This window comes from Cheilinus undulatus, linkage group 12, assembly GCF_018320785.1.
Source record: "Cheilinus undulatus linkage group 12, ASM1832078v1, whole genome shotgun sequence".
Classification (NCBI taxonomy): Eukaryota; Metazoa; Chordata; class Actinopteri; order Labriformes; family Labridae; genus Cheilinus; species Cheilinus undulatus.
The window spans coordinates 23273822-23294605 of record NC_054876.1 but is presented as its reverse complement, the minus strand read 5'-3'; the positions used below and the strand labels follow the sequence as shown (position 1 = coordinate 23294605).

At 40.8% G+C, this 20784-nt stretch overlaps 1 protein-coding gene across 4 annotated transcripts in view; it reads right to left on the bottom strand.

The window, feature by feature from the left end:
- Nucleotides 1–20784, bottom strand: part of crebrf (creb3 regulatory factor) — a 57091-nt gene that overhangs the window by 13792 nt on the left and 22515 nt on the right. For all 4 annotated transcript variants that reach the window (XM_041801013.1, XM_041801014.1, XM_041801012.1 and 1 more), the window contains 7 exons: nucleotides 19972–20097; nucleotides 15442–15620; nucleotides 7892–9066; nucleotides 7576–7773; nucleotides 3785–3974; nucleotides 3536–3609; nucleotides 1558–1677 (listed from right to left, as the gene is read on the bottom strand). In XM_041801013.1, the coding sequence (XP_041656947.1) occupies nucleotides 1558–1677; nucleotides 3536–3609; nucleotides 3785–3974; nucleotides 7576–7773; nucleotides 7892–9066; nucleotides 15442–15620; nucleotides 19972–20097 (2062 nt within the window). The remainder of the gene's footprint in view (nucleotides 1–1557; nucleotides 1678–3535; nucleotides 3610–3784; nucleotides 3975–7575; nucleotides 7774–7891; nucleotides 9067–15441; nucleotides 15621–19971; nucleotides 20098–20784) is intronic.

The following is a 20784-nucleotide window of genomic DNA, read 5'->3' as shown; positions in this document are numbered from 1 at the left end:
TTTTCTTTCCCATATTGCTGAATAATGTGGAACATCCTTCTTAAGTAGTTTTCCTCTAATTGGGCACACCTGGCAAACTAGTGATCGCAGGTGTCTGAGATTGAGTTCAGTGATCCAAAGAGTCCTGAGACACAACACCATCCATGAGTTTAATAGAAAAACTAAAAAAGGGAATGCTTCTGACACTGAAATCCAATTTGCATTATAGCTTGGAATACGGTGTAAATGTGATCAACTTTTAATGTAACAATGCAATGTTTAAGTTTATGTGCTAAATCAAAAATTATGAATGTAAACTTGGAACTTTATTAAGAATTTTTATAAAAACCCTTTTCTAAAAACGAAAATCGGTATTCACATGCACGCTACAATGTGTTTAAGTACCATTTTTCCCCTTGAATGCATCCTTTCCTTACTACAGTGTGATGCATGTTGTTTCTGATGACAGCACTATCTGAACAAGTGATATCCTCCAGTTTATCTATTTGTGGCCTATGTCCATAACATCCACTGCTGGTACTTATCATATTGTTAAATCCCCCTTTTTCCACTTATTTTGAGCAGCACTACATCCAATTATTCAAGGAATCCAGTGTGTGATTGTTTTGTAGTTAATCTGGACATTACTGACATCTGCTCTCACCTCTCTTCCCCTTTGCCTTCTGTGTTTGCACACAGCCCTGCAGTCTCACTTCCTTACAAACTGAGTGATCACACAGAAAGGAGACAAGTGAGAGATGCCACCAAGACACCTGTGACTACTCTGAAGGATCTGCATACTTCAGAGATGGGAGAGACTCTGCACATAACAACTGTTGCCCTGGTTCATCGTCAGTCAAAGCTTTATGGGAGAGTGCAATGTTGAAGAAAACTCATTAAATCACAATGTGAATTCACCAAAAGTTGTGCGGGAGACTCCATGGTCAAGTGGAAGAAAGTTCTTTGGTCTGATGAGGCCAAAATAATGCTTTTTGGCCATCACACAAGGGGCTATGTTTGTCGCACACCAAGAAAACAGCATTAATCTGATGTAGGTTTGTCTTAAAACTTTCTCAAGCACAAATTGAAGAAAATCTCACCAAGACACTGCTGAGTGATGAATAATAAGTGCTGTTATATGCATGATTTCAACTGCTATTTTCATTTAAAATCAAATTTTATGGATAAACACAAAATTTTGTAGTTATGAAAGTCATTAGTTGCCACTGCAATGTGTGTTTTAAATATGATGCAATAGAAAATCTTATTGCCTTTGACAAGAAGATAAAGATTTTCTATCTTGTCACAAGATTTCTAATTTCTTAACACCATTTCTTAATACCCTTATTAAAGTTGGTTTTAATAAAATGTTGCCATATATTTCAATCATATCAGTTTAGTGATGAGTTTATTTCTATCCCTTTGTTTTGAATTTTGACGTTATCAAAATATGATCACATCATACAACAATTAATCAAAAAGTACTGTCTATATGAAAATTTGTTTATGAGGACCAATCAGCTGTGAGTGACTCAGTCACTTAAGTCTCTATTCTGTTTAATCATATATATTTCTCACCAAGTGTCTCCTGGATAAGATGCTCCAGAGTGTCTGTCATGTTGGTTGGACGAGGAGAGGAGTCCTCCACTCGGGCCACGATTTCCTCCTTGATGGTGTTGATCACAAACAGCAGACGATCTACAGACAAACACCGATATACAGAATATAAATATAAAGTCTTAACCATCTCAGAATTGTTGATACAAAATGCAAATCCAAAACCCAGGCAGCTCCAGAACAGGGATGATAAAAATACCTGATCACCTACATTTATTAATGATTTAGGCTTGACGAAGCATGAATTTATGAGTGATAAACACATTTAGTTACACAGTTGCAACAAAAAGTATGTGAACCCTTTGGGATTTCTTGGATTTCTGCATAAATTGGTCATAAAATGTGTTCTGATCTTCATCTAAGCCACAACAATAGACAAACACAGTCTGCTTAAACTAATACCGCACAAAAAATGATATATTTTCATATCTTTATTGAACAAAACATGTAAACATTCATAGTGCAGGGTGGAAAAAGTATGTAAACCCCTAGGCTACTGACTTCCCCAAGAGCTAATTGGAGCCAGGAGTCAGCCAACCTGGAGTCCAATCAATGTGATGAGATTGGATGTGTTGGTTAAAGCTGCCGTACCCATAAAAAAAAACACACACCAGTTTTGGAATTGCTGTTCTCAAGAGGCATTGCCTGATGTGAGCCATGTCTGGCACAAAAGAGCTCTCAGAAAACCTACAATCAAGAATTGTTGACTTACATGAAGCTGGAAAGGGTTACAAAAGTATCTCTAAAAGCCTTGATGTTCATGTGTCCACGGTAAGACAGACTGTCTACATATGGAGAAAGTTCAGCACTGTTGCTACTCTCCCTAGACGTGGTGGTCCTGTAAAGATGACTGCAAGAGCACAGTGCAGAATGCTCAATGAGGTGAAGAAGAATTCTAGAGTATCAGCTAAAGACTTACAGATGTCTCTGGCACATGCCAACATTTGTGTTGACAAATCTACAATAAGTACAACATTAAACAAGAATGGAGTTCATGGGAGGACACCACGGAAGAAGCCACTGCTGTCCAAAAAAAACATTGTTGTACGTTTGAAGTTTGCAAAAGAGCATCTGGATGTTCCACAGCACTACTGGCAAAATATTCTGTGGACAGATGAAACCAAAATTGAGTTGTTTGGAAGGAACTCACAATGCTATGTGTGGAGAAAAAAAGGCACAGCACACCAACATCAAAACCTCATCCCAACTGTGAAATATGGTGGAGGGGTCATCATGGTTTGGGGCTGCTTTGCTGCCTCAGGGCCTGGACGGATTGCTGTCATTGACAGAAAAATGAATTCCTAAGTTTATCAAAACATGTTGCAGGAAAACTTCTGTCCGCCAACTGAAGCTCAACAGAGGATGGGTGATGCAACAGGACAACGACCCAAAGCACGAAAGTAAATCAATAACAGAATGGCTTCAAAAAATAAAAAATACGCCTTCTGGAGTGGCCCAGTCAGAGTCCTGACCTCAACCCGATTGAGATGCTGCAGCATGACCTCAAGAGAACGATTCACACCAGACATCCCAATAATACTGATGCACTGAAACAGTTTTGTAAAGAGGAAGAGTCCAAAATTCCTCCTGACTGTTGTGCAGACCTGATCTGCAACTACAGGAAACATTTGGTTGAGGTTATTGCTGCCAAAGGAGGGTCAACCAGTCATTAGCCCAGGGGTTCACATACTTTTTCCACCCTGCACTGTGAATGTTTACATGTTTTGTTCAATAAAGATATGAAAACATATCATTTTTTGTGCAGTATTAGTTTAAGCAGACTGTGTTTGTCTATTTTTGTGACTTAGATGAAGATCAGAACACATTTCATGACCAATTTATGCAGAAATCCAAGAAATCCCAAAGGGTTCACATACTTTTTCTTGCAACTGTGTATCTGAAAAAGTACAGTGCATGTTTAATGCTATATGTGACGTACCGTATTCTGTGCTGAGTCCCCAGAGCTTCACCTTGTTTGCTTCATACTGGGCCTTCTTCTTTAAACGACAGGCTCTACAATACACAACAGACATGACATTTTTAAACATGCCAAGAAAAGAGGCAAACATGACACATGGTCAGAATTTATAAAGTTCTGCTTTCTTAAACTGAACCTACGAGGTCAGTGTGAATACATCTAAGAATCTGGTATACTTGTGCAGGTTCTGTATACTTGTGCCTGTTTTACCTGGAGGCCAGCTTGTTCTTCTCCTTGCGAGACCGTGGTCGAGCGGTTACAGGTAGCTCACTGACGGGGGTCAGGTCACTGATCACCTTGTTCAGTTTGCGGAGCTCGGTGCCGATCTGCAGCAACTTGCGTGGATTGGGAGTGAGGTCTTCAACATCTGTTCGGCGAGACTTTTTCAGCAGGTACTTTCCTTTAGAAGAACATGAAAAAAAGCTGTCAGAGGGGATTATCACATTGAATTTACTGTGTCAGCTGGCATAAACTATACAAGCATGCTGGAGTTGTTTTGATCGACTGCAGCTCAATAAAGAAGAGGGTAGCACTGACTGGAGGTGTTTTCATGGCGCCATAATGTAGATCCACCATCACTATACTGCAAGACATTTATATTGGTAACTTGACAGGGTGATGTTTGGTGTCCCTGTCTGTTAATTCAAAATGCCTTTAGTAATGAAAGAGCCAACACAGCAGAGGTTCAACATACACACACCTGCTGCTCTCTCAAGCTGGCTCTGCTGATCCTGTTTTTGTCTCTGCAACATCTCTGTTTCTACCTCAAAAGACACCACAGAGAACATTTGTCCCCCTATCTTGCCTCTATGATGTTCACAGTGAAAGTGAAATGTCACAGAGCCATAGTGTAATGCCTTAAAACAGTATAGTCAATAAGCCTTATGCCATCAAATGGGGGAATAAACCTGAAAATCCTCTCCACAGGAGTTGTATATTTATGGTAAAACACCAGCGGAATAAGAAACAACAGCACAAAGCTGGTTCATTTTCCCCTTTTCTTCTCTCTCTGTCTGTTTCTCCTTTTAATAAAATTCAGTGTCAATTCTGAGTACACAGCTTTCACTTCCACTTTCTTTGAGGAAAGAAATCTCTACCTTTCTAAGCGTTAAAAACAGGAAGTCAAAGAAAATATCTCCATTCTGATTATTTTTCATAATTGCTTCAATGTTCATCTTTCAGATCCTTTGATGTTATTTTCTACCTGCCACCTACAGACAGGCAAAAAGGCTTTTTAACCAAGAGTTTACATTTAATGCAACAGTGTGTCAAAATGGAAACATAAGTCACCTCTTTAAACATTTTTTTTATGACAGAGTAAATTAAAATACCAGCATTGATGCAACAGAAATTTTTGCTGTCTGTTCATTTCATTTCTACTGTTGTTTAAATTATGTGAAATGAGACATGCTCCATTTTATTTATCTATTTATTTATTTATTTAGTTTCCAGTGTGAACCCTCACACTGTTGTGTCACTGCATCAAGCTGTGCACAGCTGCTACTTTGGAAAATCCGAACCATCAGAGTCCAGCAGAGTGAAATAAAAATTATATACACTCGGATCAATGCAGTGAAATGCTTTTACATTCTCTTGAAGTCTTATCCTTCACATCTTATTTATTTTATATTCTGTTAGAAAAGAATGCCCCTCTGTAAATGAGGCATAACCTGACATCTCGGACAACCAGCACACCAACTGTTGTTTACTAATGCATGCAAACGGAGAAAGTTGTACTTAAACTGGCTGTGACATCTATAAGACATTGTAATAAAAGTTGCATCTTTAAAGGTACAATATGTAGAATTTTCACACTGAGGTGTCTAAATTATATAGGGTATATACAGAAAAACTGAAATCGGATTTAATACTTTTTACAACCTTTTAGAGATGCTCCTCATACTTTTTAAGACTTATCACATCTTAAATCTCTAATCAGTTTTATTATGGATGCAGTTTTGTGCTGATAGTAAGACAAGAATGTGACAAAAATAAAAGAAAAAACAAGTAGCAATTTTTGTTTTAGTATGTAAATTAAGCTTTCATTGAGCATTTTGAGATTAGACAATGAGAGATAGCTAAATGGAAGGTCGTATTCTTTAATTATGCAGCCTAAATGTAGCTTTCCTAACATCTAGATGTATCTATTTACAGCCCCCCCACCAAAACAAAATATAAGTATCAAGAAAAAAAAACAAGTTATAATTGCCAATTTCATAACACGTATAACCTTTATTGGGATTTTAAGCACTGCTGTGTAAATAATCACTTTACTTTTAGCTGATAAGTCATAGCACACAATAACTGAGTTGTATTCATTTCAGTTATTTATCCCCATAAGTCTGAATTCAAGAGCAAGCACAGTTTAAAAAAATTAGTTTGATTAAATCAAAATCTAAAACTAGCCAACAGCCTCTTTAGATAAATAAGTTATTAAAAAGACTACAAAATTTTAGACCTTCCAGTCCTGCATTTAAGACTTTTTAATACTTTTTAAAAGCATTAATTTTGGCTGAACATATTTAGGAACCTGTGGACTTCCTGTTATAAAATGACTTACACTATTTTCTTTTTTGCGTACTTACATTCACTCAAATACTCCCAACTGTTTTCAAAGACTGAGAAATTCTTAACTTTTACAGTTGTAACAGGATGTGTTTGTCAGTCTCCATAACAAGAAAGCCCGTACTAATGCTGTCAAAACTTATAAAGACTGAAAGTTCGGAAACTGTTGGCTTTAACCAAGGATGAGCAAGCGTGCTTGTGTAAGTACAAGTTAGCACAGCAAGCATTTCCCTCCACTCTACTTAAAACGATTCATTGCCAAACATCCATAGTCTCCGCTCTCAAAACTCTGTATCTAACACGGTCAAAAGGAACTAAACAAGCTAATGTAGCTAGCTGTTAGCTGTAGCTGTTAGCAACTTGCTTCATCCATTCTGGTGGCTTTTTCAGTCCAGCTCCCTACCTCGTCAGTTTGTGGTGAGGTTTATAGGAAATGTCTAACTAGAAAAGCACTCGGAGAGCGCAGACGTCCGCCATTAGAAAAACAAACTAACAAACCCTGCCGATCACATAACCTCCTTGGCGTAGGTATTAAATACTTGTGTTGTTGCCCTGACCTATGGATGTTTTTTCCCCATTCACCTCAGATTATGAAGCTACATTGCATGCTGCCTGGACAATATTTACCGTGATATTAAAGCCCGGTTATCATGATAATAAAAATATGACCGGTATGATAACTGTAGAGGAATTTTATCATGGTTATCATTAATACCTGTACTCTTTTCATTCCTAGTACAAACATTCCCAAATTCAACAGATTCATAACGACACTAGATAATTGATTAATTTATACGTTTTCTTAGCGTATCACTGTTGTTTGTATTGTTTTGAACAGACATCTGCAGAGTCCCCTATATTTTTACAAATATTTATCATTGTAAACAAATTTTGTGACTCCACAAGTACTTCCCCTGTGACACTCATGTCTCTTCAGGCACTAATAAATTCTTACGACAGGGAGGCGAGCATCTTAATTGCATATTTAACGTTATTTGAAAAGTAACCAAGAGTCCCCAAAAAAGCATGACCTTGGACATTTGTCTGGTCTAACACCAGACAAACTGGTAACCAGTGTGCTATCAGTGTCAGCACACACACAACTTCTGTGTGTGCTGACACTGATAGCACGCATAGTTGACAGGAGTGAATATTAGCTGGCCTCAGTATCACCGCTGTGACGACATTATAGGACAGGGGGAGATTGCTGTGACTCAAACTGCAACATAACAATGCTTCACTCATTTCTGGGAGTGTGGAGTAACAGGGAATCGATCTTATGTCATCTTTTGTTATCGTTTTGATTCAGAGACCCCTGGCTGGGGAATTTACATACTTAAACAGGCGTGGTACATTAAATCAAGGCACCAGGTTTGTTTATGTTGATTTGATGCTCCAGTGCACAGCTAATATTGTACGTGTGTGTTTGTGTGTACCATGGAGAGGCCCATTCTTCTGGTACAGGTTGCTAGGCAGCGTGTGTCTGTCCCACTCAGATGGCTTGAGCATACGTTCCTGTTTGGAGGGGGTGAGCTGCTCGCTGTACTCCCAGAAGTAGCGACGCTTGCCTCTCTTTCGGCTTGAAACTCCTGCAGTCAGACCTTTAATGTCCTCCATCAGCTCCATGTCGCAGCCTGGTGGAGGAGGAGGAAATGGAGAAGTGAAAAATAAAGACGGTAATAAACAGTTTAAAGAGGAGACAGCAAGTGGTCTGGCAGGTAAATCGCATGTATGAGGATTACATGTAACTACCTGGCTCAGAGAAGGCGTCACTCATGTCGTCGTCCTTGTCTGCTTCATAATCTTCATCCTCCTCTTCATCCTCTTCCTCCTCATTCTCAGACAGCTCATGCTCACTGCCAAAGCCCTCATCATGGTCTTCATCATCCAGCTCCAGCCCGTCTCCTTCCTCCTCCTCTTCCTCTGCCTCCTCTTCCTCATCCTCCTCCTCTTCATCCTCCTCCAGCTGGGAGTGAGCTCTGCCGGCCAGTCTGCTGCGGGTCAGAAACAGGGAGTAGTTATGTTCTTCCTCCTTGCTCTTCTCTGTTCCTTCACCCACTAGAACGCTGCCGCTAGCTCCTGCCACGTTTTCACCAACGGCGCTGACAAGCCCAGAGGTGCCACCCTCCAGCCCCTGGCTCGTTTCCACCAGCTGTGGCGTGGAGGCAGTCCGGCCTCCAGGCATCTCTCTCTTCACTATCACCTCTGGCCTCCGCTCAAAGCTTGTCAGGCTGGCAGAACCCCCAGCTGCTGCAGCAGGAGATCCCACCACAGTGGCGCTTGCTGATGTGGAGGCTTTCTCGTCTTGGGGCTGGGGGAGACTCAGTGGGGGATCTGACCGCTCAAAGTCTGTCTGGGAGGGCTTGTCAGGCTGAGTATTACGCACAGCGCTGACACGGACTTTAGCCTTTCGCACAAAGTCAGTGCCAGGAGAATTTGGGGAGGCCATCTTGCTTCCTCTCCCTGGAGCCTTGGTTTGACCTTGGCCATGGTCCTGGCTGAGGCTGAGGAGGGTCTGAGTTTTGGCCATAGTCTCTGTGCTGGAGGGGACGGGTCTGGTGGCTTTTTGAGAGCTCTCAGGGAAATCTGGGAGAAGGTTGCAGGAAGGACGGGAAGAGGACGTGGAACTCGGAGAGGGCCGTGAGGAACCTGGTCCTTGGCCAGGGATCAGGGGTCTCTTACTGTGACAAGGGAATTGTGACGGCTGAGGCTGAGGTTGAGGCTGTGGCGAGGGAGTTGGCAGGGTGAGGTCACCAGGGGGGTAAAGCGCCTCACAGACGGACTGAGAATCCTCGCTGTTAAGCTGAGCGAGCGTCGGGGTTCGACCAATCACCTCCTCATCTTGGTAGGGGCTGGAGAAGTCGTCTAGTCCCAGGAAGTCCACCTCTTTGGTGCCCCAGATGTCACAGCTGGCCAGCCGCGTGTATCTGCAGAGCACAGACACATGCTGGTCACTGAACATGAATGTGATATTCTGATTTATAGCCAAAGTTTCTGCAGGAAATTTATGGAAAATGACCACTGCAAAAACTAATTGATTTCATTCAGACATAATTGTTTGTTGAAGAACTTTCTGCAGTAATAGACAAATACAGAATTAGGATAACATATATATATATATATATATATATATATATATATATATATATATATATATATATATATATATTTTTTTTTTTTTTTTTTTTTTTAATGACACACTTGCTTTAGTTAATTTTGGTTTTCATTTTTTCCATCATTAAAGTAACACTTCTTTTTACCTGTTATGTGTACACTGCCATTACAATACTATCACTTCATGTTTATTGCTTTTGCAGCAGGTGAGTAAAGACTAAATCCAGTCAAGCTGTTCCATTTTATTAAATAAAAGGATCAAAACAGCAAATACAGAGCTCAGAGTCTATCTCAGTTAGACATCTGGTAGTTACAGTTACACACACATAGCTGCTGCTTTAATCTCTTCATGAGCTTTAGGAAAGCCACAGCAAGGAGCAAAGGGGCATCTGAAAACATAAATATGTTATTATGACTTCTACTGACCCAGAAAAACACTCCATAACCCATCAGAGCTAGCACACAGCAGCAGTGGATTAATCTGGACAGTCCAGGTGGTAAAAAAGTTATTTCCTCATCAGCAACTCCTAATTAACTTAACAACCACAGTAAAATCTGATTGAGCAGACTGTCCAAACTTTGCACAATCAGCAGTATCCAGCTCAAAGCTTTCAGACTTCAGAAGCTACTGTAAACATCACAGGGGAGAGAACACAAACTATTTTGGCAGCAAAACATCAGGATAGGCTGCAGGACAGACGGAGCATCACCTGAGATCTCAGGAGACTGCGGCAGCCAGCTGCTTTGTTGTTTACCGACCTCTTAAAACCACTCCCTGCCTTTAAGCAAACCTTGAGCTGCTTTCCATCGTCCACTGTCAAAGCACGATGTCCTGGCTTGAGGGGTCTCTGTCAGCTCTACTGCTGCAGACCTTTAGGCATTTGTCCAGTCTTAAAATGTTCACTGCAAAAGTTTTCCTGCAAAAATCAGGCTTCTGAGCATAATGGCTGCACTCTCCTCTGTGTTTAAGCCCTCTTTTTGGCATTTCAGATTTATTATTAGTGTTTGCAGGAAAAAGACAGTGAGGGGGTATGCAGTACAGGGCCAGGGTCAGACTCAAACATGAGTCACTGCAGTAAAGTTTAAGTCTTTATACAGCAGGAATTCACTCTACCAGGCTGACAAACTGGACATCCCTTCTCTGTCTGAGCTCTCTTTGCTGGCTTCAGCAAAAAAATTCTTATAATCCCCAAATAATTTCATTAAGTAAGAAAAACTGAAAAAATGGGGGTTTGGCTATCAAAGTAAAAAGAAATTATCTTTTATTCCTATCATATCCAGTGCATTAACTATCATTTTTTGAAAACACAGCCTGCCTCCATATCTCCTCCCAGGCCCACCATTCAGATCACACATAGGGTATCACCACCTGTGGGGGGCTTTGTTTTTCCCTACACATCACAAGGGTGTTTTTATGATAAATATTAAAATGAACTTGCACACCACACACAAGCTCTACCTGGGCATCACACCTAAGTAAATTAATTCTCTTGACCTATTTCCTGAGACTGGTATCTGCGATCAATTAGAGAGTGCAAAGCATCCAATCGCCCTGCTGCTCTGTCTCTCCTGCACAATGTCACACAAACACACTGTGCAGAGAAACACTGTCATTATGTCTCTCTAATAAATCCATCCATTGTTGTGGGAATTTTCCTAACAACCATCAGCTTCTGCTGTTGTTTAGTAAATGAATTTAGCGCTGAGTAAATAGTCAAGTTTCAATCTCCATTTCCAATTTTAGCATTCCACAATCATGAAAATGAGATAATTGAGATTTAATGATTGTCATGCCACATGCTGTGTTACTGAGAGAGATTAAATAGATTTCAAAAAAAGGCACTTGTTGGTTGACAAAATAACCATGACACCCTCATTCCTAATGAACCTGGTTTTGAGGAGTCCGCTCTGGAACGATGCAAAATAATTTGAAGTATTTGTTACATGGTTGTGGCTTACTCCCAGAGCAAAACAACAAATGTACAATACTGTGCAGAACTTTGATGCATATTTGGGCTAAAATCAGAGAATGAAGTAAAACACAGATGTGGTGAGTAAGCTGTCAGAGGGCACAATCAATGGGAAGGAGAACTAACACAACCCTAGCCGTGCTCATGATGTTAGTGCATGTCACCAGGGGCGTGGGAAAAATAAACTGATGAAAGAGTCCACACCTTTAGGTTATAGTTGGGGGTGGATGTGGTGAGTAAGCACAACCTAGGGTACTGTCTGGGTAGGTAGTAGAGTTGCCACGAGCCCCTGGACCTGCTGAGGATGTCCCAAGGGCCCAAAACCCACATGCTCTGAACCTCCCTCCCATCTGTGGGTTGTGGCATATCTGGCCCGGTGATGACTGTGATCTCAATATCAATCATAATAATCAGGGATTATGATTTTTGTCATAATCAAGCAGCCCTAACAGAATCAACCTAAAGCTGCGGCACCTGACGGGCTAGGGACAGGAATAGAGAAAAGGAAATGGAGAATTTAAGGGTAAAACAGTTTCGTCTGGGTGTTGATGGCCCAGTGGTTCGGTCGCGTCGCGTCCCATGTATGCAGACAGTCCAGGTTCATGTCCGGCCTGTGGCTCTTTCACTGCATGTCATTCCCCACTCCTTGGCCAGAGTTGACCCTGCCTCCTCTCTACCTGCCAGTGCCTCTACTGATCACAGATACATGCAAAGACTTGTGAAAAAAACCTAACTTCCATCTATTGTGCGCCACCATGTGCCATCCCCTGTTTAAAAGTTCACTTCTGTCGCTGCTGCTTCTTAACGGGATAAAAACGTTGAGATGTTCTGATTATTGTGTGACGTCACTAACAAGAAGTTTCCTGCACATGTTCATAAAATCTGATTCAGGAGGAATAACAAGACCAACTTTTGAGATTAACAAAATAATGATGAAAAGGCAGAGAGAGGTAAAAAGAGGGCTGAGGCAGCCACTGTGCATCTGTGTTCATTTTGGGAGGTGAAGAGGGGTGACAACCGAAAAGTGTCATAATGTAATCAAAGACCTTGGATTGGAAGACCATGCCAATTCTCTGAAGTCTTACTGTGCAACGCCAGACCCAACCGAACCAAACCACAGAAGAGACAGTCAAGCAAAACGCTTACCTCTTTGTGTGATCACTTTTTTTGTCTCTATGTGTTTGGTCAGCCGAGGTCTGTGGAAACGTGCCTCTGGACTGGAAACCGTCCTTTTTCAATTTGTGGCCCTGCTCCAATGCAATCCTCATTGCCAGTATCTTGTGCATTTTTATTTGAAATAATTTCTCAGAGGGATGGCACTTTAATGTGCAAAGGTTTACTGTGGTCTTTTCAACTGTGCAGTTGAAAGAAGACACACATTGTACACACATTGCCTTATATACACTCTTCATGATTCCTGCCTTTTTTGAGTCCTAGTCCAATCAGAATCATTCTTCCGCTATTACAAATGTCAGAGCTACAACTCAAAAGGGTTCTCAACCAATGAACATCAATGACGCAGTTTGAATATCACATGAACATCTGGTAAACATCACAATGACGTCTTCACATTCTTTGGAAGCCCCACTCTTCCCCTCCTGGCACAGATCTCAATACAAACTACCAGAATCCCCCTATCAGCTCCAGGAAAGAGCGGAGTGTGCTTCTACTGTGGAAGTCTACTGTGTCTGCTTCCTGTCTATTTCCTGCCTGCTTGTGTGGGTCTCTGCTGCCCTCATCTTCCTACTCTGTTGACATATTAAACATTACAATGCATAATTGCTGAATATATAATTTCATACATGGTCCTGTGCTTGTGTGCTCCAAACTGTACCATACTTAACAAGTAGCCGTTATTGTTGCTGACTGTCAGTGGAGCCAGTTGGTAAATTACAACCTTGATGAAGCTGTTCAGAAGAAGAGCAAAACCAAAACCATACACCAATCAAAGCTTTAAGTAGGGTAATTTTCTCTCCTTTTAGTAAGGAAATGTTATCCAGTTCCTATAAGTTGCCACTATAGCTGCATCCATGTTAATCTCTTCACCAGCATTCATTGTTTATAGGCAGTACCACTAAATCACGCCCATAGCCAAACCCGCTTCCCCTTTGAATTGACACTAATTGGTTCAGTCATTCTCTAACTGGCAGGGCTCAAGACTTAGGACGTCCTGTCATCCTGGGGACTGTACAAATTGTGTGTGGGAATAGGGGTGGGCAATATATAGAGTATACTCAATGTATCATGGCTTTTGCCACATGAGGTGTAAAAATTTACTATATTGCAACCATCAAGTTTAAATTACGCACAAGTTTTAAGCTGTCAGCAGTCAATTCTCTCTTCCTTTCTCCCGCTGTCTCCTGAATGCCTCTCTCATAGCAGACAGCATGTTCCCCCACCCATCCAGAAAATTGTCTTTTGCTCATGCATTATTTGCATCAGAAGAAGGGGAAGGGAAGCATGAGAGACATAGCCAAGGCAAGCTAGCAGTGTTAAGAGACAGAAGTTTGAAAGAGTTTTCAGCAGTAGCAAAAAATGACACTGGATAATTTTTCTTTGGGACTCTCTTTGGGATGATTAAATATCATTTATAGGACCGGGGCAAAAAAATATTCAGGAATGTGTCCAGTCCATCAGCTTTGTAAGGTTAGGTGGTATGAGCATGACATAATTAATGATGCATCCAAAATGACAACGATTCAACAGAACTAACATTTTTTTATTGCCTTGTCTGACACCTTGACCTGATGTCAACAACGTGAATCCTGATGCCTACCAATCAGTACAAGCATATTTGCTCTTATCTTTGTAACAACATTCAACAGAGTGACATTAAACAAGACCCTATTGTTTCTTCCTCCGGGGAGTTCCTGTTCTGATGTGTGTCTTTTATCTATGATGTATTTTGCCAATATTGTGTATGGATTGTCCGTGGGCAGGTTAGTAGGTTGGGTGGAGTGGGTTCAGGTCATATTTCCTTTTATCTCTACTTTGCTCAATCTGTTTGTAAAGCACTTTGTGCTACATTGTCTTGTATGAAAAGTGCTATATAAATAAAGTTTGATTGATTTATGTGCACATACAGTGATTTTCTTGGCATTTGATCAAATTCATAACTGAGAGCGGGTCCATATTGTCCTCCTCTTGATACATTGGGAAAAGTCCATAAGTGTTATCCATAATAAATAATCCATAATCCACTCCACAATTGTTAATTGTTTTGTTTTTTTGATTCTTGTCAGAGCAAAAGACCACTAGCATCACACAGGGTGCTTATATGATTCACTCTCTCTGGCCTGCCCTCTGATGACCTGTGAACTCCCACATAGTAGCAGAGACAGCGGTGACGTCAGAGCAGTCGGGATTACACTTGCAGTATAGCCAGGCTGTTGGCCCAGACGGGACAAGAGGCTTGTCACTTAGTCTGACAAGGTGCGTTGTGACAACACAAAAAATCGAGTAGTCTGAGCTTGCCTCAAGAGGTAATTGAGAAAATGTATCCTGATTTTTAACATTTTTTAGTGTACTTAGTATGCTTTTTTTTTGGTTTAAACACCCATAAAAAAACAAAAACCAGACACATTTTTAGTCTATCGCTCCCCACAGTGTCGGACTTCTCTGCCCTGCCTGTGCCTCTCAGCAAAAGCTGAGTCATACCCAAAACACACTGTAAAAAACAGGGTCACGAAAGTTTTGTCTTATTGTTCAACAAAGGTGAGGTTTATCTGTGGGCTGTGACGATGATATCAAACCTTACTTAATGAGGTTTTGGCTGTGATTAAATTTAAAATACATGATATCCTCGAACAATATTTAACAGCAGCAGAGCTGTGTATATGATGATGGTGGCCTATAACAAAAACCTGTATAATGAGCAAAAAGTGAGGCATTATGGATCAGAGGAGAATGATAAATCACTGATAAGCTTCACTAACAGTATTTCTAGGTAGGATAATTTAATAGTTGTTTTATTAAATTCTTTGGGTTGTTTCGTCTGCAAATGGGAGTTAACAACAATAAAAATCACAAGGCTTCACAGGAAAGAAGTTACAAGCCATGCATTTAAACCAGCTAGAGTGACTTCCTTTTAAAGGGTTTCTTTCTGTGAGCAAATCAGAGTTTAATGAATTTTATATGGACATTTTGTCTGTTGTTTTCTTGCAGCTGTTCTAAACTTGATCCTAATTAAGCTGCACCAATTAATAAATGATTGAGTACCTGGTGAGGTCTTCCCAGTAGGAGTCCCACTGTTCGAACGTCGAGTTGCTGTAGACTTCTCTCTCACTTTCGCCCACACCCATGAGCTGATCAACGCAGCCCTCTGTCTCCTTCCCTCCGTCCCCGACCCCCACCATGCTGTCCCTGCAGGGGCTCTGCCGGTGGGTCATGTCTCTGTCCTGCAGAGACGAGGAAAACATGGAGGAGAATCAATAAGGCTGTTCATTAGGAGATTATTTACTTTTTATTCTTTTAGTTAACTCTTTGTTGTTAGATATTTAGTACAACATTATAAACATGTGCTTAAAGGTATTACTTATTGAAAAAAAGACATAAGAAATCAGTTTCAAAACTTATAGTTTTAACATTCTTTAAAAAACTATCAATTAGAGAAAAAAGGAATGAGAGTATATCTCACAACATTATAAACAGAAAACCTATTCTGGGAGCAGAGTTTGCCCTTCTGCAGACAGCGTTGAGAGTCTTGTGAAAACGAAGAGTTAACAGTCTACAGTAGTTCAGCAGAGAGGCCATGTAGATCCTCCCAGGACTCTCATTAAAGTCCAAATAATGAGCACACTGCACTTTGTATATGAGGCAGTGCTATTTGTCAACACTAGGTGGCAGTATGACAAAGCAAGATGCAAATATGTTTTTTTTTTTGCAAAAAAACAAAAGCAAAAAGTAGAAAACAACAGCCCAAGTTTGGACTCTCATCCTGGTTCCATCCTATGCCAAAAACTTACGTTTTTGTGGCTTTTGAGCTCCATCTTGTCTAGAAGGCATCACTCAGATAAAATCCCTTGGACTAGCTTGTTAAAATGTGCAACCCGTCCATCAGTGAAAACACCAAAATCTGACCTTAATCTGTTTGTAGTGTGTTTCCTGTACATTCTAGAGGATGGTACTAAGAGCCCATTTTTCCATCTGGACCTGATGCATATGTGAAACGGTTTTCATGCATGTAGCTCAGTACCCTATCACACGTTCGGAGCCCCTGTGGGGCCAAATTTGGAGGTACGTGCAAACTTCCTCCACCAGGTGACTATTTGCACTGGGGGATCATTTTTGGGGAAAGTTTGGTGAGTTTTTGAGCATCATAAGGCCCCAGAACAAGCCACAAACAGCAATTTTATTTTGAAGACTTATAACTGTTTTCATCTTGCCATCCCACCCCATAGCCAGGCATATGAAAGATACTAGAACAGTCTAGGGCTGTGCAATTTTATACCCCAAAATTGTTGTTAGTTTTCATTTTCAATTAATCACTCCTAAAAGATTTAGGTTGTTTTTCAATCCTGTGGTACATTGTATAGGTTGCATTAAAGGTGGAAAAAGTTCTTGACCCTCTTTTTCTTGCATCATGTTTTTTTACACACTGACTTTTTAACAGGTGTGTGTGTGTGTAAACTTTTTATATCCACTGAATGTGTTCCCAATTGAACTTTCTGTAAGGTTGAAAAAGAGAATAGCTCATGCAACACTCCTCTGTTTCATCATTGTATTACAGCAGTGAAAGACACTCAGAGCATGACAGTGACTCACTATTGTTTAGTCTACAGAAGACAGTAAACTACTGTAGACACCTGCAGCTGACAGCATGAGTGCTGACATGCTGACAGGTGAGCTGCCTGGTTAATGCTCCCTCACATCATCCTTAATGTGAACCAGTAAGTGTCACATGGCTTCTAAACAAACAAACAGAGCCCTCGCTGTTCCAAACACTTCATGTAAAAGTTCAAGTTAAAGTTGTAGTGTCATCTATTTTTTTTTATGACAAAGGAGGAGGGATAAAAAATGTATTCAATTAAACTAATTTATAAGAAATGTTAATGTTAGTGTAAGAGCTGATCAGCTATTCTTGCCATGAATGTCTGAACCTCTTAGTGACAGAGCAGTATGAGCAGCTGTGCCTGATCTGAAAAGAAGTCAGGCTCAAAAGATGGTCAGCAACGTCTGGAGTCTGTCTGTAATAAGGTCATGCAAGACTTGTGCACAAAGAATGTGAAAAGAAGGGACAGCGACACACAGACATGTTACATTATGTAACAAAAAAAAAAAAAAACATGTACAAATGCACATGCATCTGTAAGCTGTGCACACAGCTAGGCTTACAGCATAGATACATGAGGGGTTTTTGTTTGTTGTTGCTTCAGGTGCTTGCTTTTACTTCCATCCTCAAACTTCCCCTGTGGCCTGAAAAAGTTGATGCCACACTGACTACGCTTAAGGTTAAGATGCTGGAGCTCTGGCTTCACGGTCGCCTTTTATGCAAGTGTTCTACAAAGTTTTGGAAAATATTGACAACATTTCAGTTTAATATTGTTTTTTGTTTTTTTTATGCATCTATGAATGACATTCTCAAAACTTTTTTGCATTTTCGAGATTTGCTTTGCAATTGCTGCTTGTAAACTGAAATGAGTTTATTTGGAGCACAGTTCGGATTACAGCTGCAAAAGGCCCTTTTTTTTTTTTTTTTTAAAGGTTTATTTTTGGCATTTTTGTGCCTTTATTTGATAGAGAAGGATAATGGATAGAATCGGAAACAAGGACAAGAGCAGGGGAGAGACATGTGGTAAAGGGCCTCAGGCCGGATTCGAACCCGGGCCGTCCATGTACATGGGGCGCGCCTTAACCACTCGGCCACCTGCACCCCCAAAAGGCCCTTTTTTTGACTCAGACTGACTATGATATTGTTGATGATTTAGGCAGACTTGCTTTGCAAAAGCCTGTTTGTGCTTTTGCACATGGTGGTGTTGTGTTGCTGCAATGGGACTGACATAGTATACTTATTAAACCACGTGATGTACAAATGAGCATTTGAGTTATGAAAAGTGACATTGTTGATGTTTTAGCTGAAGAATGAGCCTGTGTAGATGTGACGCTGACCATGGTGCTGCATTGACAGCTGTAGCAGTAATTTCAGCAGGGTTTGGCCAATCTTGTAATAAATGGAAATTTTTTTGGTGAGCACCGGCCACTTTTATCACATTATGAAGCATTTAAATTGGAGGGGCCGCCATTGCCACGCCCTTTGACTAATGAGAAAGTTGTGAATAACCTTTGACCTTAGATATCTCTTCTTGCTCTATACCAAAGATCAAGTTGTTTGGATGAACACCTCGGACTACTTTGTTCAACTACGACCCCTAAAATATGCCTCGTTTTACCAAAAAAAAAAAATGTCTGACTTCCTGTTTGGTTACAGCATGGTTCCAAGAGGCTTTTTTGTGACATGACACATCTGCCCACAAATGTTTGAAATCCTATGTTAAACCTGCTGGGGGGGCTGATGTTTGAAAAGGGGGCCAAAAAGGCTCGGAACACATAAAAATAAAAATAACAATGACGAACCCGACCAATTTCAATAGGGTCCTCGTACCCTCGGTGCTCGGGCCCTAAATATTCACCCCCTTAAAGGTGACTGACTTAATCCAACAGAGGTCTAGCCAGTTGGTGCAAGCAGTCTCACACTTAGTGAAATAGGGATCACCTGAGTGCAGTGAATGTGTTTCAAGTGATTGTAGTATAAAGACACCTGTGTCTGGAAGGTCCAGTCACTGGTTAATCAGTATTCCTGGCTACCATACACCATGAAGACAAAACATGACTCCAAGCAACACTGTACTGTGAAGCACCGGTGTGGCAACATCATGCTGTGGGGATGATTTAAGCAGCCTGCGCTCAAAGGCTTGTTAAGGTAGAGGGTAAAATGAATACAGCAAAATACAGGGAAATCTCAGAGGACATTCTTATTCAGTCTGCAAGAGCACTAAGCTGTGCTTGCTTTTACTTTGACATTAAAGAGTTTTTTTAAGCCAAATTGTGTCTGATTTGTGATGGCATTTTGTTTGATCACATACTGTATAATTTTAAACCACTGCTCCTCAAATACTGCTGCTCATAGTCAGCACAAGTGTGAGCAGCCCCCTTGCCAACTTCATTGGCATAGCATCGTTATTTTTAGGTGTTGAAAAATGAAGCCGGTGTAACAGTACAGAAGACACATGATAAATTCAACATTTTGTAAAATGCTTGCAGAAAGCAAGTTTTGAACCTGAGTCACCAGCACCATAGCCTAATACTACGCTAGTGCTTCATCCACTCTTTTGTTGGAGATGGCTTCTGTGTAGAAACAAGCACCTGAAGAGACTAGAAATAATTTTCAAAAATGTCTCTGAGTCAATTCATTGAAACTGCCTGCAGGTTCAGCTGTGTGCACTTCTTACAGCCACACATGCTGACATACATGTGATTCTTTCATCAACCAGTGAGACAGGCATGTGTGCGTAATTCTGCCTGTCTTGGCACAATTTTGTCAGTGGTGTGTATGTGTGTGTCTTTAATCCAGGTGTGGACGATACTAAAAGTTGTATGAAGAGTTATTAACTGAGTCTGTGCCCTAACACTGGGTTAAGTAGTTTCCTTTTTTTACTGGATTTGGACTGCTTTTCCCAGTGTGTGTGTATGTGTGTGTGTGGGTGTGTGGGTATGTGTGTGTGTGACTGTGAGTATGTGCAGCCTACTCACCAGTTCGTACATGAAATCTGGGTCAGAGCTGGTGGCGAGCAGCTCAGTGCTGGTCAGGGCCTGGTCAGCAAACGAGTAGTTCTGAAACGCGTCCCCAAAGGGAGGCTCCATCCCACTGACACTAGGCTGGAACACAACAGAAAAAAAACACAGACGTTCGTACAAGTGATGAACTCCTTTTAAACCTTAGTTACTTCACTGTCTTGAGTAGTGTATCCACTATCTCATACTTTTTAAAAGCTCAGAATCCTTTACTGTGATAACCATTTGTAATAATGGTATGTAAATACTGTAAACATGGATATATTTGCAAATAAATAAGATGTTTTTTCCCCACAGAGAAAATAACTAATATATTGTCAGAGGAGAATATTTTTAGCATTTTGTAAAAGCAGCAACCTCTACTGCTGAAAAAATGCAACCAGTGTAAAATCTGCAGTTCCTTTTGTGTCCACTAGAGGGTGGCTGCAGAAGTCCCATCACAACGAACACTAAAATGCCCTTTTTGACAACAGAAATAAATATGTTAAAAGCCAGGTTTTGAACGGAACATCTATTTTTTTCTTTGGTAAATCTGTGTGTGTGTGGGTGTGTGTGTGTGTGTATGTGGGGGGGGCAGGGGGGTCTTTACAGCAGGTGGGTGTGTTGTGCATAGTTTTCCAGGTGGCTTATCCCCGACTTCAGCTCCACGCCCTTTCCTGTTGCCAGACTGACCAAAGGTTGTTTTCAGACAGAATTTCCCAATTGGTGACCATATTTGTTGGGCTCAAAATTCCTCCTCTGAAGCCAATGTGTTATGCCACAAAGTATACA